The sequence below is a fragment of the Calliopsis andreniformis genome, chromosome 2 (genome assembly GCF_051401765.1).
Source record: "Calliopsis andreniformis isolate RMS-2024a chromosome 2, iyCalAndr_principal, whole genome shotgun sequence".
Classification (NCBI taxonomy): domain Eukaryota; kingdom Metazoa; phylum Arthropoda; class Insecta; order Hymenoptera; family Andrenidae; genus Calliopsis; species Calliopsis andreniformis.
Window position 1 is genome coordinate 15,165,524 of NC_135063.1, and position 27,355 is coordinate 15,192,878.

The 27,355-nt window shown below is 37.9% G+C and overlaps 4 protein-coding genes across 4 annotated transcripts in view; 2 read left to right on the top strand and 2 right to left on the bottom strand.

Annotated features, from left to right (window-relative positions):
• The first annotated feature begins 56 nt into the window (after window positions 1–56).
• Window positions 57–973, top strand: LOC143184863 (uncharacterized). Its single transcript, XM_076387407.1, has 3 exons — window positions 57–312; window positions 383–564; window positions 638–973. Exons 1-3 carry the CDS (start codon window positions 136–138, stop codon window positions 750–752), a joined length of 474 nt encoding a protein of 157 aa, XP_076243522.1. The 5' UTR covers window positions 57–135; the 3' UTR covers window positions 753–973.
• A 548-nt stretch (window positions 974–1,521) lies between these two features.
• Window positions 1,522–4,939, top strand: LOC143183989 (solute carrier family 53 member 1). Its single transcript, XM_076385892.1, has 10 exons — window positions 1,522–1,857; window positions 2,125–2,216; window positions 2,310–2,463; window positions 2,553–2,797; window positions 3,036–3,297; window positions 3,376–3,743; window positions 3,815–4,157; window positions 4,227–4,396; window positions 4,461–4,594; window positions 4,678–4,939. The coding sequence occupies exons 2-10, from the start codon at window positions 2,148–2,150 to the stop codon at window positions 4,937–4,939; spliced, it is 2,007 nt and encodes a 668-aa protein (XP_076242007.1). The 5' UTR covers window positions 1,522–1,857; window positions 2,125–2,147.
• A 1,447-nt stretch (window positions 4,940–6,386) lies between these two features.
• On the bottom strand, window positions 6,387–14,275 carry LOC143183999 (uncharacterized). The gene is made up of 5 exons (XM_076385919.1): window positions 13,775–14,275; window positions 12,084–12,370; window positions 9,202–9,540; window positions 8,125–8,268; window positions 6,387–7,685 (listed from the first exon to the last, which is right to left on the bottom strand). The coding sequence occupies exons 1-5, from the start codon at window positions 14,043–14,045 to the stop codon at window positions 7,428–7,430; spliced, it is 1,299 nt and encodes a 432-aa protein (XP_076242034.1). The 5' UTR covers window positions 14,046–14,275; the 3' UTR covers window positions 6,387–7,427.
• Window positions 14,276–14,318: 43 nt separating this feature from the next.
• Engase (cytosolic endo-beta-N-acetylglucosaminidase) overlaps window positions 14,319–27,355 on the bottom strand; it is a 29,369-nt gene continuing 16,332 nt past the window's right edge. Inside the window, exon 10 of the mRNA XM_076385907.1 lies at window positions 14,319–14,502. Within this exon, the coding sequence (XP_076242022.1) occupies window positions 14,447–14,502 (56 nt within the window). The 3' untranslated portion in view covers window positions 14,319–14,446. The remainder of the gene's footprint in view (window positions 14,503–27,355) is intronic.

The window sequence follows — 27,355 nt, forward strand, 5'->3', positions numbered from 1 at the left end:
TTGACTAGAGGTGGATGATCAAGTATTTTGTTTAACTATGTACGTACAGTTTGAAAGCGGTTGAACGGATAATCAAAACATTGTGTCTGTCAAGAAGAACGAAATATCAAAGAAGGAAGTTATTATTTTCGTATAATGTATTCAAATTATTTAGAGAAATTGAGACTTCAAGCGCGATATCTAGATAATGGTATTGAAAAATTAAACGAGACATGGAAATTGCCAAGTGTTTTAGTCGGTCGTTTTGGGGAATGTACTGAAGAAACAAAATCTCATATAGAAGCAGTATGGAATACAATAAAAAACACTCAGGTTCTCATCATAAACTTATTTATTGATACTTTTATTCCTGTCCAAAAATTGTAATATTTTATCATATTAGGTTGCAATGGAAGAAACTTTATCAAAAATGAAGGAAAGTGAATTGAAAGATTCAGTGTCTATAGAACAGCTATTTCAAACAACTAAGGAAGAATATGAATCAATAAAAGAGCAATGTGATAGTTTAGAAACAGTTTTAGCAGAATATGGTTATCATTATGATAAAGTTGACACTTTAGAGCCGTAGGTTTTATTTTGGATATTATTTTATTTATAAGTGCTTAATGCTTAATGATATTTCACATGTTTTAAACAGGACAAATGGAAATACTAGTAAAGAATGTAATGAAACCGTAGTAAGGCAGATGGAAAATTTAGAGGTTGAATTTACTCCCAACCTTGGCTGGAAGTATACAAATAAAGCAAAGTGATATAAAGCAAATTGGTTGAGATATGAATTAAATTATATGATCACTTTAAGGCTCTATAATAATGAAACTGTAAAATATACAACAGTATGCGTTAAGACTTTTGTGTATCATGTTCCCTGACTATTGATTACTAATATAGCATATACATATGTTAACATTAAAGAATTATTACTATAAAATGGAAAAAAATTAGATGTTTCCCCATAAAATATATTGTGATTCATAAAAATAAATATGTAATATCTAATTCTAATTTTGACCACTCTTGGCGTTCTGATCTTGGTTTAAACTCTAATGATAATGTAGGATGCGACACTAAAATGATAATTATCGTTAATTTTACATCATTTTTTATCCTCTTAATTTTTCTTATTAATTTTTTCGTTTTTGTTTTTTTCTAAATTATTAACATCCACATTTTTAATATGTTGGAATAGTATTACATAAGCACTATTTACATTTATAATAAATTACTAACAAGTACAATTGTTTAACATATATTCTATGGTGAAGTTGAAGAATTATATTTTAAAATAAGCGCCTAAATTATTCACAATAAAAAAAGAAGTACCACTTATAAAAGAAATTAGTCTTACAAAGTTATTTTAACATTCGTCGTATTTCGTTCTCAGCAATAAATAAAGTACTTAAGCGAAGGACAGCTTAAGAAGAGCAGCAAATAGAAAAGCAAATCCGACGTAACGTGTCATAAGTATTTTATCTAACTCAAACAGATTCCCGAGCGATGTGTGTATCAAACCAATTTAATCGTGTGCATTATTCTTTACTCTCACATAGCAAGAGATGGGAGATGACTATCTTCAGCAAAAGCATAACCATCGAATTGAAAAAATTATTTGGTACCCTTGCTTGCGTGATATCTATGATTCGCGTGCAGAAAGGGAAGAAATGGTGTCATGATCGATAGAAAATTTGACAATGTCTTTGTCTCGACAGTGGAAATAAATGCGTTTATCTTGGAGCTGGTAAATATTTATCGTGATGTAAATGAATGGAGAAAATATTGAATTAGTGTTGCCGACAAAGGTTTCGAGACCGTTATATGCATCGTCTGTAACCTCCCTTATAGTTCAATTCATTAAAGGTAAGACGAAACAAGGAATGAATATGTTTAATTCATATGCACAGAATATGTATTTTTATTACCTATTTATTCTCAACAGGATTTTTTTATTTTCGTCAGGTTTTACTTTTATTTCATTCGTGTTTTGTGCGCCACATGTAACGCTCGTATTTAGTAATAAACGTAGTAATAAATTTTATATTTAGAAATTGTAAAATAGTCATTTGCTGTGTGTTTTTATACAACTGTGTACTAAGGATCATGTGATTAAATTTGTATTTATTGCAGATTGCAGTAGTATTTGAGACAAAATGAAGTTTGCGGAACATTTGTCTGCTCACATTACGCCAGAGTGGCGTAAGCAATACATTAGTTATGAGGTAAAGTAACATTAAAATTGTAATAATAAAGATAAGTTGACTTGAATGTTCTAAGAATATTTTTTTACAAATCCAATTTGTTTCAATTGTTAGGAAATGAAGGCAATGCTTTATACAGCTGTAGAGGAAGCACCTTCAGCTGAAAGTGTTGAACCAGAAGTAATATCTCGACATTTTGCCTCCTTTGATGAAGTCTTCTTTACATTTTGTGATCGTGAATTAAAAAAGATTAATACTTTCTATTCAGGTAAGAAGATTATATATAGAAACAATATCATCTACAACAAATGTCTCAAATTATGTCAATTAAACTTAATAAACATGTATTTTGTATAGAAAAGTTAGCAGAAGCAACACGTAAATATGCAGCCCTTCAAAGTGAATTGAAAACAGCATTGGAATTACAACAGGGTGGAGGAAAAAATAAAGGGAAGGCAAATATTAAGCCTCCTTTGCCAACAAGGAAGCTGAGAGAATTGAAACTTGCATTCTCAGAATTTTATTTATCCCTCATACTTCTTCAAAATTATCAAAATCTTAATTACACTGGTTTTCGGAAGATTCTTAAAAAGCATGACAAGGTAATTAAAAAGAAAAGCGTGTTTTGTTAATAGCTGCATAAATTTGTGCTTAATTCTTTGTATTTCTCTAGGTTTGCAGGTTCCTTTAAACAATAATGAAAAAAAAGGAAAGAAATAATACTTATCTTTTAAAGTCCCTTATCCTATTATGCACAAGTAAAAGTCCAGCACTCCTTTTACATTGTAGTAGCTTGCATTTGTTATTATACGACTTATAACATATTGTTCTCGTTTCTAGTTGCTGTCTGTAGACAGTGGTTCAAAATGGAGGGTAGAATGCGTCGAAACGGCACATTTTTATACATCGAAAGATATAGACAAGCTCATACAAGATACAGAAACTACCGTAACAAACGATTTAGAGGGTGGAGATAGACAACGTGCTATGAAACGATTACGTGTCCCACCATTAGGCGAACATCAAAGTCCGTGGACCACTTTCAAAGTTGGATTATTCTCTGGTAGTTTCATTGTTCTATTTGTAGCAGTCGTACTTTCAGGTAATGAGAAATACACCTAACATTAGAGAGATGATACAATTTCTCCTAATAGTATTTTCATTCTTACTTTATTTTCAGCAATATTTCATGATGGCGGAGAAAACTTAAAGATTGCATTTAGATTATACCGCGGGCCTTTACTCATTATACAATTTTTATTCCTTATTGGTGTGAATGTTTATGGATGGAGATCGTCAGGTGTTAATCATGTACTGATATTTGAATTGGATCCACGAAATCATCTTTCTGAGCAACATCTCATGGAATTGGCTGCTGTTCTTGGAGTTATATGGACCCTTAGTTTATTGAGCTTTTTATACAGTGCTAGTTTAAGCATTCCACCATACGTCAATCCATTAGCCTTAGTTTGCATTATGCTGGCATTTCTTTTAAATCCATTGAAAATGTTTCGCCACGAGGCACGATTTTGGTTATTGAAAATTATTGTAAGTATCGTAAACGCGGCGTATAGTTTAAAAAGAGCAAGCTAGTAAACAAGAAAATATATTTCTTTCAGGGTCGTGTTATAATATCACCATTTGCATATGTCAATTTTGCCGATTTCTGGATAGCAGATCAATTGAATAGCTTAGCCACAGCATTGCTAGATTTCCATTTCTTAACATGTTTCTATATCACTAATGGAAATTGGTTAGACGCGGGCGATACCACGCAATGTATGTCTGGTTCTCTGATCGTTAGGCCTATTGTTAATTGTCTACCTGCGTGGTTCCGTTTCGCGCAATGTATTCGACGATATCGTGACTCTAAAGAGGCATTTCCGCATTTAGCTAATGCTGGGAAATATTCAACGACTTTTCTCGTCGTGATATCGAACACCTTGTGCGCTTATCATGCTGGTAAGTTATTGACTGAGTCTTCAATTGCCTTTCGATGCGACAGAAAAACTTAAAATGTATGTGTTTTAGTGGAATATCAAAGTCGTTGGGAAAATCCATGGCTGTGGCTTTGGGTAATTAGTTGTTTTGTCAATTCCATATATTCTTTAACTTGGGATCTGAAAATGGACTGGGGCCTTCTGGATAACAACGCTGGAGAGAACAGATTTTTACGCGAAGAAGTTGTGTATTCAGCAGCGGTAAGTACACTGCAGCATGTGTATTTCGATTATATTCGATTTTTATGTTTCATTCTTTTTACAGGGATTTTATTATTTCGCTATAATTGAGGATTTTGTTCTACGATTTGCGTGGATTGCTAGTTTCGTACTTGTTGAATGCGAATATGTGTCTAGCGATTTAATGACATCCATAGTAGCGCCTCTCGAAGTTTTTAGGTAAGACTAGTTATTATTTATCATGTTTTATCATGTTCTCGAATAACGCATTAGTTGACGTAATAAAATATAATTGATTTTAGGAGATTCATTTGGAATTTCTTCCGATTAGAAAATGAGCATCTAAACAACTGTGGCAAATTCAGAGCTGTTCGTGATATATCGATTGCACCAATAGAAAGTTCTGATCAGACACAAATTTTGCGCATGATGGATGAAGAAAATGGTGTACTTAATAGAGGAAAACGTAAAATAGGAGGTAAACGGCAGGCTACTACCAAAGAAGAGAAACGAGCGTTGCTCAAGGATGAAACAATTGATATAGATATATCGAATGCTAGTTAAGGATAATTCAATTGTTTTATCATTCGATGCAGTCGAAAGCAATATTCCAAATTTAATAATTTTGTATGAATACGTGTGCTGTTAAACGAAACAAAACGAATATTATACAATACAATCTTACTCTGATAGCTGATCAAAATTGAAGACCTACAACTGAGACTATTACAAGTGCCTTGCATACTGTTCTTAACAGAATTCTTCGCTAACCTGTTACTTTAATACTTTAGTAGTACGATATTCACGCGACAGTCTTCCATGAATGTACTTAGGCACTAAACAATTGATTTGGAATCCAACGCGTTTGAAACGTTTGTTTAAGTGCTAATTTTTAATCGTAGTTGAGTATATACACACTTATATTGACTATTTTTTTTTTAAATAATTTTATGTAGTTGTTATTTTTAGAATATTTTGTGAATTAACATTGATAAAAAAGGAGTAGATGCTAGCGATACGTTGTGTACTGATAACGTATATATATGATTAGCTGTATAGTCTTCAATTTTGAGCAACAATTGTATAACTTCATATTTAACAAAATGCATACATGAAGTGTGTCATAAAATAGTAATTGTACATAATCAAGCTATCAATAGAAACAGATGTCTCACTTTTCTAGTAAATGTACATACATCTTGTACAATGACCGCCTATAGATGCTCAGTAAAAGTGATTAACTATCTACAGTTAGTGATTTTTATACACCATGTGTGCTGTGTTAGACACGTTGATAAAGGATTAAATAAGATATGTGAAGTACTTAATGTTGCACACTTCGTAGCATTTCTGCAAAAGTACTTTCACGTTAACGAGCATAGTTCATAGTTAACGAGCATCCGATATTACTTCAAGAGAATTTGAAGAATTCCGTTTCAGTGCTGGTAATACTAATAATGTAATAATAATACCAATGATAAGTTACCAATATAAGTAGTATTGCATAAAATCACATACTTCATACTTTACACTAAGTGATTAAAGTTTTCTATTGTTTTGTATAAAAACAAAACTATTTCAAAGAGTAATTTTTATAGTTTACAAGAAACAGAAGAGGCGCCCTCTGAATTTATTCATTCTGTTTCGATTTTGAATAGTATTGACTTTCCCATTACGTTGTCCCCAATCAAAATGATGTAATAATGTATTAGATATATAAATTCCAATAATTGTGATGGTTTTAAATATATTTTTTATATACTTCGTTATTAAAATAGCGATGGCTTTGATAGCGAAAGAGTTATTCCTAATGAAAAATGCCAGATATTTTTATACATCGTATATACTATGTACGAATTGTGTATCTTTCTTGAGATTTACGCAATATGTGCTACATGTGATTACATATAGTTAAAAATAGCTTTTAGTTATGAAGCATGTATACATATTTCCATTATAAAGTACTTATATTTCGTTAATAAAACAATGAGTATCGACATTCGAATATTGTTTAAACCTTATAATGATATTCATTTTATAAATTTATTTATTCGTAACAATATATGTTATATATAATATATACACGACAGAGTCTGCGTCGAATCGTGAGCAACTGCTTACGAACTTGATTAACAATGTTACGACTGTACAATGGAATGGCGATATTAAATCAATATTACACAACAAATAAGGTGTAGAAGTCATAAGGTATGTAATATTACCATTTACAATGTTACTGTGACTCGAGAGAAAAAGAGAGAGGCGGTAAAATATGATTTGCGACTTTCTACGTGATATTTTACAAATCTAATATAAATGTAAAATGACAGTATTATTAAAAATTGTATCACGCAAAAGTATCGGATATATAGGATGTCCAAACGTTAAAACATAGAAATTTTTTATGCTAAAAAATATCAAAGTGATGAAACATATTTTTAATTTTTATACCATAAAGAATTTCTATGGCTTGGTGTGGATCATAATATTTGGACACTCTGTACATGGAAAAATTAGCTTTGGCAGTATGTTTACCGACAAAATATATAACACAAACTTATGAATTAGTATTTAAAACATTAGACGAGTTAGAAAATATCAGTTCCTTTCCTATTCACTTTCCAACATAATTTTGAAAATGATTATACATTATATAAATCGATTTATATTTTATCTTACATTATGTGAAAGAAATATATCTAAGATTTTCCTTTGGAATTACCTAACAAATGCGCAAAGATATGTGTTCGATAAAAATGTACAAGAGTGATTAATTAATAAAAATCTCAATACCTACTTGGGAATACTCGTAATAAATGTTCATTAAATTAAGACAATAAAGCCTTCCAGCGAAAAATCTTTAAATACTAGTTAACTCCACAGTTTGTTCTAATGACTGAAAAGAGTGATCGAACGAACGACATGTTTAACAATACTTGCAGTGTCGACTACTTAAAAAAAACTCATCTCTAACGCTAGAAGAAACATGTACGAGAATTTTTAGAACAAGCGTAATAGAATGAATCTCAATAAGAATACAATTATCGTGCTTTCAGCTGGTCTTTGAGGTACCAATTTCACTTCCGTGACTACTCGAAGCTTTCGACTTCCTTTCTGGATCCATAGCGATCGAGATGAACTCCTCCGAGATTTTTTTATCCAGTCCTGTATACGTCTGTGCTAGATCCACTTGATCCTCCCCTATCGAGGACATCCTCTTCGAGGATTCTGCCTTCGCCTCGGCTTGCTTCCTTCTCTCCATCGTACTTTCTTGGTCCATTGGCAAATGGCGTTTATGTTTCGTTCGAATCTGTAATGTAACATCAAAATTCCTTCACTGATCGCTCAAAAAAGTAAACAATTTTAATGTATCTTTATGACAAAACACTTTCAGAAATATCAGTTCCCATGAATCGTCTCGAACAAGGCTTCCACGACTCTCTCACACCGAACAAGAAAGTAAACCCTAACAGATAGAATTTGTCATGCTTCGCTTTCACGAGTATCGGAATTTTCTAAGCAAGAACAGTTCTAAAAGAAGCCACGACGGAAGGTAAGCACTGAATATCACGAAACGAGAAACTTTTTTCTCGGTTACACAATTATATGCAAAGAGAAACGGCATTCCTTCCTTGCTCGATTAGGGAGGTCTCAAACAGCGTTAGAAATATCGACGAGGTATTTCACATGGTAATAATTTCTTGCTGGGAACCGTGAAGCGAATTCCAAGTGTCGTGATAAGGTCTTACCATTTGGGATGGAGGACGTCCACCGTATGGCATGTGTGGAAGCATAGGAACAGCACCGTAAGCTGAAGCTGGTATTGGCAGAGGTCCAGCAGGCACGAATCCTCCAGGAAACTTTCCAGGAGCTCCAGGCATTCCATAAGGTGACTATAATAAACGAGAAACTTGTTGCTGAGACTAATCTGTTCCAGAATTAGACATTATTTGAATAGAAGAGTATCTGCAATTTATTAGATTTGTTCCAACAGCTATAGGCACGTTTTCCTAGTTCCTCTTTCTAGTTCGCCGACTCGGTTGCATGGGCATTTCACTGGTTTACTGATTCCCCGACACAGTCACCGTTAATCTCTTGGTGGTCTGGCGAGCACGCGCGCATTAAGTACTTCCTTAAAGCGTACAATTGCACTGGATATTTTCTTAAAGCCAGACGGCAATTAACGTCTAAGCAGATGCAACGCTACTGCAACGCAAGATTCAAGAACTGCTAGGTTCTTCGTTTACTTCAACCTTTTAGTATCTATTAAAAAGTTAATCGATGATATTGAGAGAATGCTAGAACTCCTTTACTCTAAATAATTCTAAACTTACAGCAAATATATCAAAGAGGCTATAAAGAGGAAATACTGTACCCTTCCAATGGAAGACTTCAATGCAAAACCTGATCACTTTCAGTATCTTAAATTCTGCAATATTGACAAAAATCAAAATCCTCAGAAATAGTTATTCTTGCTAAAAAATTATAACTTTTTCGCATGGATTTATGCATCGAGCCTTCAACTACTCTCAGCGATTTTCCTCAAAGCCCAAGTTCAAGTTCCTCAGTAGATTGAAGTCAAAGGGAATCTGAAACCCAGCAGTCCCCGCCGAGCTCATCCTCCTGACATAGAAAGACACTCGAGCTCGTGCATCTCCGAAATGTAGGCACGAAGATCGCCCGGAGCGCAGCTCGGCGACGAGTTTCTCTCGACGTCCAATCGTCTGAACTTTCTAGCTCGCGTGTCACTGACCTATCCCTACTTCATATTGGCAGGGGTCGAGCAGGTAGCCGCGGAGGGGTCGTGGGAGAGAAGCTGGGCTCACCTGGATCATCGGATGCATCGGCAGCATGGGCTGCATCGGCTGCATCGGCTGCATCGGCTGCATCGGCTGCATCGGCTGCACCACGTAGATCGGCTGGCTCTTCGGCACGTGGGCCTGGGCCGTGACCCACTGGTGAACCATGTTGCGGGTCTTCAGGCGACCGTCGCTGGAGACGTCGTCGTTGTTGCTCGCCCTGAGGCAGCTGCAGAGCTTTGGGGTCAAGGTCAGGCACATGTAGCCAGAGACCACCAGCTCGGCCACGCTGGTCACCAGGAGGCCGATGCTCGCGAGGAGACCTGCCCAGCCACCATCGACGTCGTCGATGCTCGAGTCATCACCCTGGAACAGAATTTGCTTCTTGGTTAGTGGAGTTTTTAAAAGGGGAGACACTTTTTTAAAACTCTTTTTAGTAGATGGCTGTACATTAGAGGCTGTCTGGAGTCACTCTCTAAATTAAAAAATTGAAGGTTCCCCTTGCTAAGTAGGTAATTCAAGTGACAAGAAATGTGTCGCTGATTGTGACAGTGGTCTAAATAAAAAATCGAAACGAGTTGAGTTTCTCATTTATTTCATGTTGCCATCAATTAATATTACAGAATGAGCGATTTCAATTTTTTTACAATTCTGACTTAGACCACTTTCATAAGAATTATTGACACAGATTATTCTATGAATTCTTCCCACTATATTCGGATAAAGAATACTGTGACTATTACCGAAAGTACTAACTTCTATAAAATAATACTTTTCCGCACGTAGCGTGACTTTAATTCAGAATTTGCAAATAATTCCAAACTTCTGGAAGAAAGACAATCTTGTCTGCCTCGAATTTTAGACAGAAAATGACGAGCAAAATAATAAATTATTCCTGAATAATGAATACCATTTAAAGCAAAATTTATTCGACCGCTGTTCGACACAGCAAGCTACTAATTTTTCCTGCCCGCTTCTTGTTAACATTCTGAGCAAGGAGAACACGCAAAGTGGAGATAAAATTCCGATCAAGATGAAGAGCTGCCCGCCACAATTAACGACAACTGTTGATCGATACATTCTCCAATTAGTCTGCGGCAATGGTGACCTCGATTCCTTTCTCACTGGTTTTACGTCCACCGGTTGAATCGGCGAGTTTCGGCAAGGTAGACAGGCTGGAACAGGGTCGCTGAAACCGTTTGACCGCTGGAGAAAGTTTCCAATGCCAAGGCTAAAACGCGGTCAGAGCGCAGCGTCGTGAAATTTCAGATTGTCTTCGTCTCTGGACCCCGATGAAGCGCGTTTATCTAATTAATGACCCATCGTGAAGCTTCACGTTTCGATGGAGTGACGAATTCACTCTATTCAAAGTGGAGATGCTGAGATATCTAGCGTGGACTAAAATTTTCTATGCTCGCGATTACGAGCACAAGGAGATGTTGCACATTGGACGCTCTAATGCGTCCTCACTCTCGTGAGTAGAAATCAGTTTCCTTTCGGCCCAGCATTTTGCATTGTTTCCACGTCTCACGCAAAGGGAAACAAGAGGTCTAAAAAGAATCGTCCTTCTTCTACACTTTTATCCCCAGTCATGATGTCCCGAGTGGCAATTAAGGTCTGCTGGACTCTAAGATGTCCTTCAGAAAATTTTACGACAGTGGTTCTGTATCAAGTAGATCATCAAACTGAAACTAGTTTTCATAGAAGGATAATACGGTTGAAAAAGGGACAGCTATAAGAGAAACTACAAAAACAGGCCACAGTGATGAAGAATTATTAACTACTAACTCTCAATCTCGTATGAACATAAGCTTTAACGAGCACCGATTCCCCATCGAATTCCTCAATCAGCTGATGATATGTGCCTCGATAGAAAAAAGGCAAGATAACAAAAAACCGATTAACTACAGTCCCCCTGTAATGCCACGTACACTTCATTTAAGAGAATTTTGTTTATAGAAAAGATGATTACGTACTTTGCACAGAGGCATATGCAAAACGCGTCAAGTACTCTCATTCCAGATATCCCCAGGGTGAAGTTGATAAAGTTATAGAGCGATAAAGTCTTCTTTATCTGCACTTAGAGGCGGCTCATCGGGATCCAACTCCGTCTCTATTCACGTTCACTTTGTCAGTGGAGAGATTTTTCTCGATAGCTCCGATCCCTGTTTCTTATGAGCGGAGTGATAAATATGCCAAAGCGTGGTAATAATTTTCAAGCAAAGTCCCCGTTAACTTCCCGGTAGCTTCGCGGAATAGGCACGCGCCATCAATATCTCTCCAGGCGAAGTATTATACTTATCGCTTCGTTAACGATTAATCGTAATTGATACCTTGGCATTATAACATAGATCTTCCATGATTACCGACGCACTCTGAGAAACTACTAATTTCTGCTATCACCGAAGATGTACTAATTTCAGTGCGCCGATAAGGCAATGATGCGGAGTAACGAATGAAATGTTCAGAAATAAAAGAGAGGATCATTAAGGATAACGTAATTAGTAAATTAGAGATTCGAATTCACTTTCCTCAAACACGCGAGATGTGTGTCTGATTTGTGACTTATTCTACTGATAATGTGTGCTAGCCAGGTTAGATGTGAAAAAATCAGTAGAATAAGCCCCGAGCCAGACACAAAAAGAAGTAAGTGGAATAAGCCTCGAGTCAGACACAGCCAAGTCAGTAAAATAAAGTAGCAAGCTGCATTTTTCAAATCAATTATAGACCCAGACATAAAATATGAATGCCACAATTTTTTACGTGAAATTCTTAAACTATGCAATCTATATCACACCTATAAGGCATTGGTACACAGGAGGAGCATTGACTTTCCTCACAGCAGAGTGAAAGAGGCTCAGAGCGAAGAGGAGAATAAGGAACTGGCGAGAACGTAAACAACTACATACCGGTGCGGCGAGCGAGGTCACTTCCGGTGTCCTCTGGGAGTCCCTGACGATGGCAGTCAAGGCCGTGATCGCGGCCATGTTCGAGAGGGCAAGGGCGATCAGGCTCGCTGCAAGGTGAGCCGTTGAAAAGCTCGAGTTCGGTTTGCTGGAGGATGTCGCGAGCGTTGCGACAACACCCAGCGCTCCTGCGACGAGGGCACCCACACCTGCCCACAGCCCTGCACCTGAACCGCCTAACGAGGCGCCGTGCACCAACACCAGGATACCGAACACGATCAGGACTACACCTGCATAACCAGAAATTTATTTTCATCGGTGCTGCTGACACTCATGGATTTCAAGGCTTTATCTCTGGGTTGCTAATGAAAATTGGAACTGGATTTAGGAATCGCTGATGCAAAGGGGGAGGGAAGTTTATCAGCGTGTTGGGATGATTCAGAGAATGCATTTTTTGATCAAAAATTCGTATGGTGCATCTAGAGAAACGCCTGTTTTATTTTAATAGAATTATTTTTCATTTCTGTGAAGATTTTGTTCACTTCGGTAAACAGAGCTTTGAACTATGTACATGCAGAGTCTGTAGCTTTATATCTTTAAATCTTATAGATTTTGTCAATGAATATAGTAAAGTTCTTAAAATAGTCTTATTCCGCGAGAGATTTTGGATTAATTTAACATAAATACTAAATAGAAGTACTTCTACTGCCTCAAAGAGTAGTAAAAGTGAGGACGAACGTTTGTTTAGGTTGTAGAAAATATGCTAGATGGTCGAGTTTCTTCCATCTTACACGGACAGCAGATTTCACGCGAGCATTGTAATAATTGCAATTATGTCCAGTGCAGCTCGACCATCGGATCACAATGAATCGCAGCGTGGCGATTTTCTACGGTTTATAGACCCGCGGAAAGAGAGTTACACAAGTATGACTTTCTAAGTGAAATGTTTTCACTTTTACACCGATTTCTATGTACTTTGGAGAAATGTTCATGGTGTGCGCTTAGATCGAAATTCGTTTGTTCTGAGCTTGCAGAAGCTCACGGAGTCGAAAAACAACTGGATTTCATCAACGCGTTGTAGAAAAAAAAATCGACAAAGAAGATATTTATTCCTATCAATTTTTTATGTAATTTTTTCTAGTCTCTTTTATAGCAATTTATACAGTTTCGTTTATATCAGTCTCTTAATGCAGACATGTTTCCCTAATTGCTCTGATCAGTACTTTAAAAGCTCCTTAATGTGAAGATTAATTAACTTCAATCCAGTTTTATTAAATACTGCGGAGATCACTTAACACTTCGCTGACTTATGAATTTTCCTTTGTCGTAATTTCATGGTCAAGACTTCTTGTAAAAACAACAGATAACGAAGGAGAAGTATTCTGCTGATAAGAGGAATAGCTTAGACAGGAGGAGCAACGAGAAATCTTGGACAGGTACTACTTGGATCAATTTACATAATATTCAGTAGGTAGAGATCGTGATTATTCAATAAGGAATCATCTGTCTGCTTGAAATTAAACCGCGCGACAAACACGTTTACATGTGACCGATCAAACTGGTTTTCGTTATTGACAGTATCTAATCTAAGTTACTCAAATTCACCTCTCGTCATTAATTAGACGAACATAACACATTTGCCTCTAATTAATAATCCATTTCATATGTAAAATAACGATAAAATCGAAACTCACCAAGAAGTAGTTGGCCACAGGACGTGAACATAAGAAGATTAGAATCATCTTTAGACTCCGAATTCCTCAGCTTCTGCCTTTCCTCATGATGCTGCTGTCCATGTGGCTGGTGATGCTGTTGCCTGTGCTGCTTCTCCGAGATCAGGACATCCTTCGAATGCTTCGACTCCAAACAGCTCTCTGGTTTCGAATCCGAAGCGCTCGAGTCCTTCGAGTCATTCGAATCCTGACTCCTCACAGTCGAGTCAAGCGCGATCGCCGCGTTCTCCATGTTTCTTTCTTGTCAAAAACTATTTTATTAGCACATTACTATACGCTTCTTCTTCTCGAACACGTCTCCAGGAACGTTGTCTCATTTGCATTTGTCTCCCACGAGTCTCCACTATTTCATCTCTTCTTGCTCACCCTTTGTTCGATTAATCTTCCCTAGTTGCTTCTATTTCAAGAGTCGATCACAGTTTATCGGCATTTACCGCCGTTTACTTTCGCCTCGATGGTGATTGTCAGTGCTCAGGGGAGTGGGTCAACGAGGGCCTTCGTAAGCGTCGCTTTTGTTAAAGTTCGCAGATGAATCACGTGTGGAGTGACATTTTCGAGGGAATTCGACGTTTTTCCAGATAGTTCGCAGACTCTCTTCGTGATTGCTCCTGCTCCAGCGTGGTTCGGTAAAGGTCAATAGACGCTGTAGTCGGTAATCCGACTGACACAGTCCGTTGAGTCCCAACGATCTGTAAATTAAGCAACCGTGAGCTGCATTGATAATTGTTTTACAATTTTACTGGTTCGTTGGACGCTTCTTCGTTACAGAAAATCAATTATCTGCATTGGGATATACAGGATGCTCGATAATAGGATGCTTGATGCTTCGTTTCAGAGTTATTAATGACTGAGAAATATGTTTGACTTGAGACCTCTATTCTACTGTCGATGTGATCTACCCAGGTCAGGCACAGCGAATTCAGTAGAATAAGCTCCTAGTCAGACACATTTCACTTGAATTTTACCCATTTTCTTAACAGTTAATATCTCTGAAAAGAAGCTCTAAACTCAATTTTATTATTCTTGCTTCCCACCTTATTTTGACATGTAGAACCACCCCTTAAAATTTAGAATTTGATGGAAAACGTGTTTGAACTAATTTGGAGTTTTTAAGTGTTTCACGTGAAGAGTATAATAAATTTGGCTAAAAGTTCCAGGTCTGTGCGTGACGTTGCTGGACTACAGAGTATGACAAAACGTTTCTTCTTTTCTTCCATCATCATCATCGCCATCATCATTATGACCGATGACCAGTCGATAAATTCACCGTCATTGCCACTCGAAACGCATTGTAAATTGACCCTGTTACGTCTGCTGGCTGAGGAAAATACGGCGCGATGCTCAGTGCTTGTAAATCAAGTACAGTTAAGACTAGCCAGCTTAGAAAAATTCTGTGGTGCACGATGTGCACCGACCTTGAAGTAATACGAACTCGTCCTTGTTCCGTGGATATTTTGAAAGACGAAACTGGGCTTTCATTGAATTCTATACTTTGTAAACCAGACACGCATCTTCTTGCTCTTCAGCTTTATTTACGTACAATTTTTCGTGGACAGGTTTCGAGCGCCAGACATAAGGAATTAATGTTAATAATGTTTCCTCGGTGTGTTATTGAAATAAATTTGTATCTGAATAAACTTAGCTTCCTTTATGATTCTCTGTTACGGTTTATAAGCATACTGGTTTCAAGTTATGTTATCGTACGTACATGGAAATCAGAATTTTGATTAAAAATCAGGAGAAATCGTACTTGTTCTACAAACTAATGGCTAAATATGCTGATACGCAATGAAGAAACCGCGAAAGCTGCAATGCTGCAATGTCAAACCAACGTGTATGCTGTAATTTTTTATATTGCACCTAATACTGATAGACACAATTCAGATCCCCAAAGAGTAATTTCTTATTTTCCATTGCATAATCACTAGCTCTGGTTTATTACAGAGACACATACTTAAATTGTACCATTGAAATTTCAGAAGAAATTTTCTCTCAAAGAACTAAATATCCTAAGATTAGTCAGCCTTGTTATATGCAATATAAATTTCATTAAACCCTTATCACTAATCCCGTTATCTAATTAAGTACCCGCAATTCTGAATCACTTTGTGTATAAAGTCTTGTAGGCTTTAACAACGTTGCATCGTGCTGAATACTTCACGGAACACGAAACTAGCGTGTACGGTAAATTTCTGACCGGAAAAGAATCTCTGTGCAGGCTTGGAGTAGAAGAATCGCGATAAATTGCGAAGGAGCACGCATGGGACGAGTTTTATACTGTGCATTAAAATAGTGCAATTGTTGCAGCGGAGGAATATAAATTGGTTACAAGAACATCGCTTTTTTTCATCGTTTCCTTCAAACAATCTTCATACAGAGTGACGAACGAATCTTTTTATCGCGTAAATGTAGGATTTACAGTTATGTTATTATCTGCACGCACTTCTCATTTTTGCTACAGAGGCACAGTCATCATAAAGCTGATGGTTAGGCTTTATTGTATCAAAAGTAAAACATGAGTAAATACCTTTCGACAAATTAGATAATTAATTTTCCAGATAATTAGCACAGAATCGTCACGAACGAGTGCACTGAAAATAATATTTCACACGATTTTTATAAATCCTTGATTAAATAATCACACTAAAATAATAATTTCTCACTGAATTTCGTTACTTAGTAGACGAGACTTACTGATATTAATGTATGTACATTTCTCAGAACGAGAGCACATTTTTCACCAAATTAGAAGAAAGATCTGGTACCAACCGAGCTGCATCTCCAAACAATTCGTCTCACACGATTTCATCTTTCTATTGAAAAGAATAATCCACTAAGATTAAACTTTTCCCAGAATAAATCCTGTAACCTTTCACCAAATTGTAAAAAAGAATCACTTGACTACCAAAGTCTCTACTATCATTACACTTAAATAAATTACGAATGCAAGTGTCCTTCTTGGTACCAAAACAAAGGTGTCTTAAAGAAAGTTCACATAATCTCGTATGCTACCAGAATATAGCCCCCCAAAATGAACAAGAAAAGTACATACATACTTATACTATATTAAATCTTTTTAACTCCTTCTACGATACGAACGCAGCTTCGCAGGCCAGTGGAAGCTAGGAGCGCACAGAAAGATCGCGAATGAACGTACCAGGTCAACGTCGACTGTCACCGATCTTCACCGTATGATCCCCGAGGAGTATCGATTCACTTCACTGATCGGATAATATATCGTGTACTCTTTCCTCTCGAAACGCTCACGGTTCACTGATGAGACTTATAACAAGAGACACGTTCCCCCGAACAGCTCACGCGTTAGAAGAGAATTTTAAGTAACACTCGACCGCTTGAAATCAGTTCAGTAATATGGCAAATATTAACGAGTTTCGAGCGAGCTTAGAACGAGAGAATACTGTATCGCGCACTGTGTTCCCGCGTGCTGCATCTCGTTTATCATAGAGAGTTGTTCGGAAGCGTAGAAAGGCGAGAACTCGCTCGATGGTTCGCGATAACCACGACTTGCGACCGGCTGCTTGAACACCCGATCAGTGACTGGAGAGTGTTCCAGGGCTCTACAGGTTGCAACTACTCTCCTCGCGCCTTTCTCCGTCTCTCTTTCTTCCTTTGCACCGCCAGAGGTGAACTGCCCCTACTCTCCTTTCCTCCACGAGTCGTTCGCGCGGGCTATTTTTTCCCCACCTTCGAAACACCCCGAAAATTGCTCAAGACTGATCGGCAATTCCGCGGAGGTATGGTAAATCGCGGTTAACGCTGCGCTGGGCTCGCCGTGGGAACTGAGGGTTTACTGTGATGGAGAAAATTGCTTGATCAGGTGGCGCTTTATGGCTCGTGGGGTGGGGGAGGCCTGTAGGAATTAAGAGGGTGAATTTTTGGGTGATTTTAATCGAATACCTAGAGTATTCTGCTTTTTTCTTTCACTTCAATCTTTTCTGTTTTTCTTCCCTTTTTTTGGAGAATATTTTAACTTCTCTGCTCTCAGAACAAGTTTTTTTCATTTGTTTCGAAGCTTAAGCTGTATTAAATTCTACCTTGATGTCTTAATTATGATTGCGCTGAAATTACGATGCATGGAAGACATTCTTTTCTTATAAAAGGTCGTTTACTGCCTTATTTGTAGCAGACCAAAATTCACTGTGAAAGAGTTTAATTGAACTGATTTGTACTTAAATATACCTTGCGTTCTCCTCTTAATACTTTGCCTCGCATTTCACTTTTCCTTTTTACGAGAACTTTCAAACCGTTTAAGGAGCTCTGCATAATAATTAGGATTTTTATGTATTTTAATTTATAGATACTTTCTCTATAGTACTACTTGACCGGTCATACTAATTAAGCCATCTTAAGAAATGGGAAACTGATTGCGATAGTAAAAAAATAATCGTCTGTAATATGATTCTAGAGGAATTAGGAAAATTACTACTGTCAGTACCTAAAAATGTTAATACCAGAAAATGTTAATACTAAAAAATGTTAGTATAAAAAAATGTTAATACTAAAAATTCTCAATATCAGAAAATTCCAGTACCTAAAACTGTTAGTACCTCAATTCTGAGTAACTAAAAATGTTAATACCTCAAATATTATTAGCCCAAAATGTTACCACAACAGTTCTTTACATTCTCCAATCGTGACATACAGAATCGACGCTGGATTCACAGCCCCGCCCAATAAGTTTCGCGAATTAATTAGACGAGACATTTTTACGATGACGCAAAAGGTCGTCGTCAGTTTTCTATACTTTCTAGCGGCAGGTGCGAAGTGAAACGTCACAGCAAATTGATTTCCTTCGCACCAGTGATCGATGATTCGCGACAGACAATGCGGCGATTTGCCCCGACGCTTTTTCAACGAAACGACCACTATCCCGTGCAATTGACATTTATTAAAACTGTTGCAACCACCAGCGTCCTGTAACGCTAATGACCGAGGAGGCGTATCGCTCGCGAAACTTCCGATGTCCTCGGCACATTGAGCAATTTTTCTTGTTCAACCTGTCCCAGTGGATCTGGTGAAGCATTGACGAGACAGAATTGCATGTAGAATCTATAGTTGTCTCTTCGCAGCAGCTACCAGAAAATATCTATTTTCCTCCTTTTCTTTCAGCATGCAAATTTTGTAGGCAGAAAAACAATAAAAATCGCGACTACAATTTGCATGAAAGATTGATGAATGTGCAACGCATCGCGATATTTTATCAATACACCTCACGTTACAATATTTACAAGGGATTCATCCCCCAGGGGTTAAATTTGCAAATACCAAAGGCTCCCGTGTCTGAACTTTTATAGCCGATGCCATGCATTATTCATGCGATCCATTAAGACCGTTTTAATAAGGATTGCTCCTAAATTGTCAGCCAGTCTTCCACTCTTCTAGTTAATGTGCAGTATTCTTCTTCCGTGGAACGGCAGCGGCGCATACACGCGAGCTTTCATGTGCAACGTGCAGGCATGCACGTCTATCATCTTTGCTCGGCGAATTCTCATAGGCTATAGTTCTCCATCCACTGGCGATGATGCGCTGATCTTAAGGAAACGTCAAATTCGCTGAAGGAAGACTAAATCGTGACGTAGGGGTCTCCATGCATTATTTATACGAGAGAGTTGCCAGCGAATTTTTATTCTCCTTTAATGGGGATGCTATACAAGGTGTCCCATGTGGCTATTGTAACGAAATTTCAAGATTTTTCTTACAAATTCGAGGAAAATTCTATTCAGTAAAAATTGGAAAAAAAAGAACAGTGTAATCTTACAAAATCTCTTTAATGTACATTGTCTGCCAAATTACTTTTCATTTTGTCATCTATTGTGGCTAAATCTTTTCAGTGTTTATCTAAATTTAATACGCCAGCTTTTTTATCGTTAGGTATTCAATTTTCAGCAAACGATTTGTACTTTTTTATTAACTATAGGTGCGGTCTCATACTCTTGGCCAACAGTGTACATTCTTAGCACTTGGTTTTCATGAGATTGAGCAACGAAGAAGAATAGAGTAATATAATAAAAGAATCTTTTACGACCGATTATCCATGCCCACGTGAGAATCGTTCGATCATCTTAACAGTGTGTTTCCCAACTATTTCATGGTTTTCAGTATCTACCGTTTCTAGCAACCACTAATTCGTAGGTTAAGGAAGTGTCTTCGGAATCGCGCAGTTAAACCATCGACTCGTGACAAAAGAGTTTTTGCTGGTCGCCATCCGTTTCGTTACGTATTGCCGTCTTACGGTATTCCTAACGTTCACCTCACTTACATTTGCGTATGCATCGCTGTGATCCGTATGCACATGAGAACGTTAATTCCGCAGGTAACGTTGGTTTAGGTCAGGTGCGTACGTGTAAAACAACGCGTAGAGGCGTACAGTAAAACATTGGTAGTTAACGTGAACCTAAGCTATGGTATTTTGTCAAGTGGCTATGATTAGGTACTTATTAGCAATGCAAATAAATAGCGCTGGGAACACATGAATTCTGAGTTGAAAGAGGTACCATAAGAAGAAAAGAATATTTGTCGATCTTTGTGCAGAAAATAATTTCATATAATATATGTGTATCTCAGAGCCAGAGTAACCTAAATTCATTTTTTCTTAAATTAAGCTCTTTACAGAATCCTATTGCTTTCTCTTCTTTTTATTAGAATGACAGCGTTTATTCTATATACCGTTAACATTGTAAGTGCCTCCAACACCCATTAGAAGGTTCCCAATTAAACTGATCACCCTGTATATTTGCAAGTTCCTCTAGTACTGTAACTCGCCTCTACTCATAACGAGGAATTAAATAAATTATACTAACTCTCTCTCAGGTAAGTCTGTCTAACTTGACACAAACATACCTCTCTTAAATTTCTCACGTGCTAGATTGTAGAAGGGTTAACACGCGTCCTTTTCCCATTAAAACGAATAATTTCACTCGCCCACTTCACTCGATCGTTCAACCAACGTCACACGCGAGCTCTGATCGGTTTTGCAAGCAAAAGCAGAACCTGGCAGGCGATGGATCAGACTGCTAGCCGGATACTGCACGCAAATGGTGGTGCATTAAACGTTGCATTACACGTAGGACGAACGCACGCGAGAGCATCGATTCCTCGAGGAGGAGCAAGCCTAGAGTACGCTGCACTTTGTTGCATCGGGCGGTCAATTTGTTGGCGGAATCCTCGAGGCGGCCTCGAGGGCGCGAAGATTGCGAAGATTGCCCGCGAACGTAATGGCCCAATCAGAAATCAATTTCGCTGGCGCGATGCACGGAAAGGGACAGCGGATGGAGATTTACGATACGGTCATTTACTCGATTTCCATTTTTCATGGGATCGAGCGGCGGGAAACGGTGACTCGTTAGAATAAGTGCTTTGAAACGTGATTTCAGCGGTGCACCTGTTTGCGAGAGTTAGAAATCAATTTTTATAATGGAAATAATTAAACTAATGAATTCTCCGCGTTTCTTCGATAATATGGCTGCTATATTTTATTGCTTCCTAAGGCAAGGCTGATTAAGAATTAAAATATGGAGAATCATGACGTTCCTATACGTGTATAGATTATGCAGTAGAACTGCGCTGTTGGTATTCGCGGCGCACATCACAATGGAAACAATTTTATGCGAAGAATGTACACGGGCCTCGACGATGCAATCTGAACTATGTCAGTCAGATATGTGAATCGTTAGTGTAATGGTACTTGATACGATCGACTACGAATCATTAGACTTCCGACTTTCTAGGATAACACGATTCATTGGTATAACGATGGTCATTAATACAGGATGATCGTAATGGTAACAAGATCGATAATTCGTGTGCATTTGATGAAGTGCGACTGCTTGATTAAATGCATCTCGCGCGACTCGTTTGACTAATTGCACCACAGAACAGAGAGGAAGATCTTGCTTGCACTTTTTTCTGACTTTTGTATGCTGTTATAATTCAGGATTAATTTTTTGCTAAATTACTAAATAAATAATTCTATAATACTTCAGACTGCATTGTAATATCTAAATAAACTGCAGATTTTTATGCATTAATGAGAAATATCAATTAGTTAAAAAATCCAGTATTCGTATAATTGTAGGTAAAAGTTGGTCAACTTTGACTGAGTATAACTCCGCCGAAAATCATTGTAGGATCATGATCTTTTTTTTAAATTAAAGTCTGAAATTTTAACTTTAAGGCACTATGTCTATATTTCAAGTTTATTGCACCCATATCACTGTAACCCTGAATATTTGAGGACATGTTTGTGGCACTGAAAACTGCAAAGTTTGACAGGATGCACAGATTTACTCAAATTTTTTTCGGAAACGCCGTTTACAGGAACATAAAGTTGGAACCTTCCCCTACAATTTAAAAAAAAGATGAAGTCGATGCGATTTTTTTTCGCAAAGTTACAGCATTTTAAAGTAACCTTTGCATTTTTACATTACATCGGGTAGTGTCAATACATGGTAAAAATGCAAGGATTACTTTAAAGTGCTGTAACTTTGCGAAAAAAAATCGCAGCGACATTATCTTTTTTTTAAATTGAAGGGGAAGGTTCCAGCTTTATGCCAATGTCAATTGTATCCCCGAAAGAAATTGTGGCGAGTCCCTGTATTTTGTCAAACTTTGCAATTTATCATATTAAAAATTGTTAAATTTGACGAAACGCAGGGACTTACCAAAATTTTTTGGGGGAATGCCGTTCACAGTAGCATAAAGCTTGATCCTTCCCCTTTAATTAAAAAAAAAGATCAGGTCGCTGCGATTTTTTTTGACAAAGTTACAGCACTTTGAAGTAACCCCTGCATTTTTACAGTAGAACTGATAATGCCAATATATGGTGAAAATGCAAGGGTTACTTTAAAGTGCTGTAACTTCGCGAAAAAAAATCGCAGGGACCTGATCTTTTTTTTATATTAAAGGGCAAGGTTTGAACTTTATGCTCCCTTAAAGAGCATCCTCTAAAAAAATTCTAACAAGCCTATGCATTCCGTCAAAGTTGAGAAATTTTCTATCTCACAAAACTCAAAATTTGATAAAACGCAGAGACTCGCTATAATTTTTTCGGGGAATATCATTCACAGTATCTTCTAGCTTGAACCTTCCTCTTTAATTTAAAAAAAAGATCAATTCAATACGATTTTTTTTCGTAAAGTTACAGGACTTTGAAGTAGACCTTGCACTTCTGTCATATATTGGCATTACTTGATGTGATGCAAAAATGCAAGGGTTACTTTAAAGTAGTGTAACTTTGCGAAAAAAAATCGTATCGACCTGATCTTTTTTTTATATTAAAGGGGAAGGTTCGAACTTTATCCTACCGTAAACGGTATCCCCGAAAAAAATTTTATCTAGTCTGTGCATCTCGTCAAATTTTGCAAGTTTTGGCGAAAATTTTTCTATACCATCCGTCCGTGATGCCAGTTCTCTGATAAGCTATATTTCACTAACTTTTCTAATAAGAATGTTTGCTAGCTATATCTGATCAAAACAATCGTGTATAACAGCAGTACATTTCCGTCAGAAAAAAATCACAAGCGCGTGTCAGTCGTAATTAAGGAATCAGACTTCCGGAAGCGCAAACGCGGAATTACTTGAAACGAACACTACTCTAGATGGACATAACACAATTCTTCTAAAGCCTAATGTTCAGTATAATTTTTGTTCATTAAATTAGCTCGAACAACAACCACCCAGAGACCTTAATCTATACTCATAAATGAAAGTCGTGTTCGCTTTAGTACGACTTCTAGTAATTTGAAATCAACGCGCCGATAAGGGGGCTGATCGTATTAATCAGCTTCGTAACAAGCTTGATCGCAATCGCCGCACTCAGACGCTCGCGGTGAGGAATGCATGCAGCCTCTGGCGAGAAGGGGAGACGAATTAGCGAAAAGTTAAGCAAACGAAACCGATGTGCATCGCTGCCTCTGGAAAATCTCCGTCAAACGGTATGTCAGCGATTGCAAAGCGAGACGATGAGGTCTTTGTGCACGGCCTTCCAGAGGTTTCTCCGGCCTTTCTAAAATGGCCTCAAGAGAAATGCGCCACCGAAGAGAAGCCAGCACCCGGAATCCTCCTTTCGATCCAACGTTCCGAGATTTCCTCGCCTCGATGCACGTTTTTATCGCCACTCTGCAGAGATAAGCAATTTTTTTAACTACAGGCATTTGGCTCGTTCTTTATATGAATGAAGACTAGCGAATGCGACTATGAGTCACATATTCTAAATTTAACGAGAGAGCAATTTCAACTTCACCAGTTACATACAAAAGCCTCTTCTTGCATGAGCAATCTAATGGAGCTTGGAATTGTTTGAACGCTTCCAACAAATTCTACAATTTTAGGACTCAAAAAGTATAACGTGCCTGTGTATTAAAAAAAATAGAGGTGACTGAAGTCTTCAAAAATTCTAGACTAAAAAAAGAATTGTTATTTCCCTGTTATAGGGCACTCCATACCATGCAACTTTTGTAAATAAAATTTTTCCAGAGCTCTAAAAATAATGGAGATACTCGAAATGGTCTAAATTATTGGGCCACCCTGTATTTCTTGAGAATTCTGTTTTACACTATATCTGTTCACGTGGAGTCATCTCTATGACCCTATTAGAGGTTTTATACCTCTCGTTAGGCATCACGATCTTCGCCGAGAAAATCGGAAGATGTTACAGCAGCGAAAGTTCCGCGCTGTGACTACGTCTCGTCTTTTTGTTCGTCGGAGGTCGAAGAAAGTTGTGGCTCTTAAAATCGATGATCGATCTTTCGGATCTAATAGCCTCGAGGATCGTGAATCTTCGAAAATTCGCTTTCAACGCGTATTACTTTTTTCACGTGCTTATAGCTTTGAGGGGCAGTGTCGTTGAACCACATTTGCGAAAGTTTTTACGAGGAACATACTGTCCATTGACATTTACAGTCGAAAGTCTAATGTTTGTCGTTCTTTGCGCGAAAGACCCGTGTGCCTGTGTTTATAGAGTCTGAGCTTTCCAAATGGCAATAAGGACTTAATAATGCTTGGAAGAGCGCAGGTCTATTACTTTACTTGGAAATGCATGGAAGAGATCTGTATCTATTTTGTGATAATAAAAATCTGTAGCTCGGGCACTAAATCCAGGTGCTAATTACTGCTGCTGACAGATTTCTAACTGAAATGGCTCTCGTAATATCGTAGCGTGTCGATTGAGTACAGCAGAGTTTCTGCACCGATTACAGGGTCACAGGCGAAAGTCGCGTGCACACGTTCGGCTGTCCACTTTTTGCGAATTCATCTTAGCTGGGCCCCGAGGAAAGTTAGAGAACCTCGGTCGTGGGAAATGACGGTGGGACGGTCACGTACAGAAATCGCGATAGAATTCTCCCTGGTCGTCTGCATTCGCTGGAGAAACAATTTGCCCGGATGCAATAACCTGACCTTTTCCATCGGCATTGCGTTCCTTTTAGAGGTCTGCCCGATGCAAGCCTCGAGTCTGTTCTCCTTAGATTGTTTCTCACACTTCAGAAATGGTGGAACGAATTCAGTTTGCTTTTAAGGCATTAAACTGTGTCATAAAGCGATCAGAATAGAATTATTTTCATTACGTTTGCGTGTAATAACTGTTTAAATGGTGCATAGGGATTAATAGTATTCATAAATTTCCGTAGTACTAGTGTGACGATAGGGTTCCAAGAATTATGCTTCGTGTATTCCTACAGCTTCGTGCACGTCATGTGTGACATCGGAAGTGAGTGATAGATTAGTCGCGCAGGTTTCTACAGGAAGGCTTCTTTCAAAGCTATGATACGCTGGCTAATTCCGTGTGAACGTGATTCCGCTAATTCTGTCAGTCGAGACGGACCATGAAGCGAAGATCGATCACGAAAAACATGTATGCAAATCGATGTAAGCGGTTCAGATGGAGGATTGCAGCGTGTTAGCAAAAAGAAGCGCGGGATAATGGGATTCGACACGAAAACGATAGAGCATAAAAGAGGATCGATATAAATTCCTGGTTTTTTTACTTTTAATTCGTAGCAAATCTTCTATTTTTATTCAGTAAATATTATGATATTAGTAGGCTATTATTTAAATAAATAACTACTATGTTACTGACAGCAGTGGTGAAATATATTTTTATCAAAAATATTTTCGCTGAAGCTTTGAACCCCTTGAACACCCTGAACCCTTTCAATTCCTAAAACTCTCTGAACCCCTTGACCCCCGAAATAATCCACTCCCCCTCGAAAGCACCGAGGCGACTCTCATACAGTGAATTGGTCCTCGGTCCAGCCCTTGGTTTGCCCCTTCAACTAGCAGGATATTTTCCTAATGAATTACAATGAATTGTCTTATGACGGGGAATGAGAAACGACATTCCATTAGCATTCGTTGGAACGGCTGGAAAATCGAAGGGAAATCAGCGGTTATCGACACCGGGTATCGAAGCCGATCGAAAGGAATGAAATCGATCCTTGATTACAGGCAGATATTATCCTAGCTTGGCAAGTGTAATGGACCGTCGGTGGTACACGTTAAAAGTAAATTGGCCTCGCTTCACTTTTACTTTCGTCCCAACGCGGTCTCGTTCGCGGACTGAACTGCCGGCTTTCGACTTTCCTAGAAATACAACCACTTCCTCGATGTCTCTGCAAATCGAAACCTAATCTACGAAGCGCTCAACCATCGTACAATCATTTCCCTGCTCTTTTTTGCATAATTAATAAAGCTCCTTAAACAGAAGTCTATTTGATTTTACGATCCGCTGTGCGACTCAAAAACTTTACAACTTCGGAAAAAATACGTACTGCAATAAAATGTGAAGAAATATTATGTTTAATGTAGTTGTTTGATATGTCCAGAAACGCTGGTCTCTTGTTCCGGCGAGCGACCTTTTTAACAGGACTTTTTCTGAGGAAATTTCACAAAAAAGCAAGAATGCTAACCACTGCGCGGAGTGGCAAAGAATGCAGCCGGTGTTACATGAAGTCATCGCGGAGGAAATGTACAAGATCTTGCGTGATCCTTTAGCCATTTACGCAAAAACAAGTTCACTTAAGAGTTATTCGCGAGCATTAAAATCTAGAAGAATTCAACGACATGTTTGGTACTTGTACAAGGGTGTATCACTGCTACAACACTGCTCGTATACCACGCAGGCATTGTCAAGTTTACTTTATACTTTGGAAATCAGAATTATTAAGCAAACAAACTCTTGTGACTCACTAGCATTAAAATATTTGTATGTTATAAACATATTCTTTATTTCTCGGTGATGCGCATTTTTGTTGCACATGTTTGAGCATCTTGTACCTGTTTGCCTTCATGCTAAGTATTTTAAAATGACCAAATTGCATTGGAATGCAACTGTGTAACTTCAGTGTAAATTTTATGCATTTAGAGACCTTCAGCAATATTTGAATGTGCTGACATTCGTCGATAACCTATTTTATTAATTTTCAACCAGAAAATTGATTTTCTAACGATCTTCTTTTTCCCATCGAACATGATAACGTGTGATAAAATCAAATACCATTCAAGTGGAAAGAGGAAACCAGGCTAGCC

Coding starts and splice junctions, on each gene's coding strand:
- LOC143184863 (XM_076387407.1), top strand. CDS start 136: ATGTATTCAAATTATTTAGAGAAATTGAGACTTCAAGCGCGATATCTA. Junction 313..382: donor ATACAATAAAAAACACTCAG/GTTCTCATCATA, acceptor TTATCATATTAG/GTTGCAATGGAAGAAACTTT. Junction 565..637: donor AAAGTTGACACTTTAGAGCC/GTAGGTTTTATT, acceptor TGTTTTAAACAG/GACAAATGGAAATACTAGTA.
- LOC143183989 (XM_076385892.1), top strand. CDS start 2,148: ATGAAGTTTGCGGAACATTTGTCTGCTCACATTACGCCAGAGTGGCGT. Junction 3,744..3,814: donor TTTGGTTATTGAAAATTATT/GTAAGTATCGTA, acceptor TATTTCTTTCAG/GGTCGTGTTATAATATCACC. Junction 4,595..4,677: donor GCGCCTCTCGAAGTTTTTAG/GTAAGACTAGTT, acceptor AATTGATTTTAG/GAGATTCATTTGGAATTTCT.
- LOC143183999 (XM_076385919.1), bottom strand. CDS start 14,045: ATGGAGAACGCGGCGATCGCGCTTGACTCGACTGTGAGGAGTCAGGAT. Junction 8,269..9,201: donor CGATGCATCCGATGATCCAG/GTGAGCCCAGCT, acceptor CGTTTATTATAG/TCACCTTATGGAATGCCTGG. Junction 7,686..8,124: donor GACGTCCTCCATCCCAAATG/GTAAGACCTTAT, acceptor GTTACATTACAG/ATTCGAACGAAACATAAACG.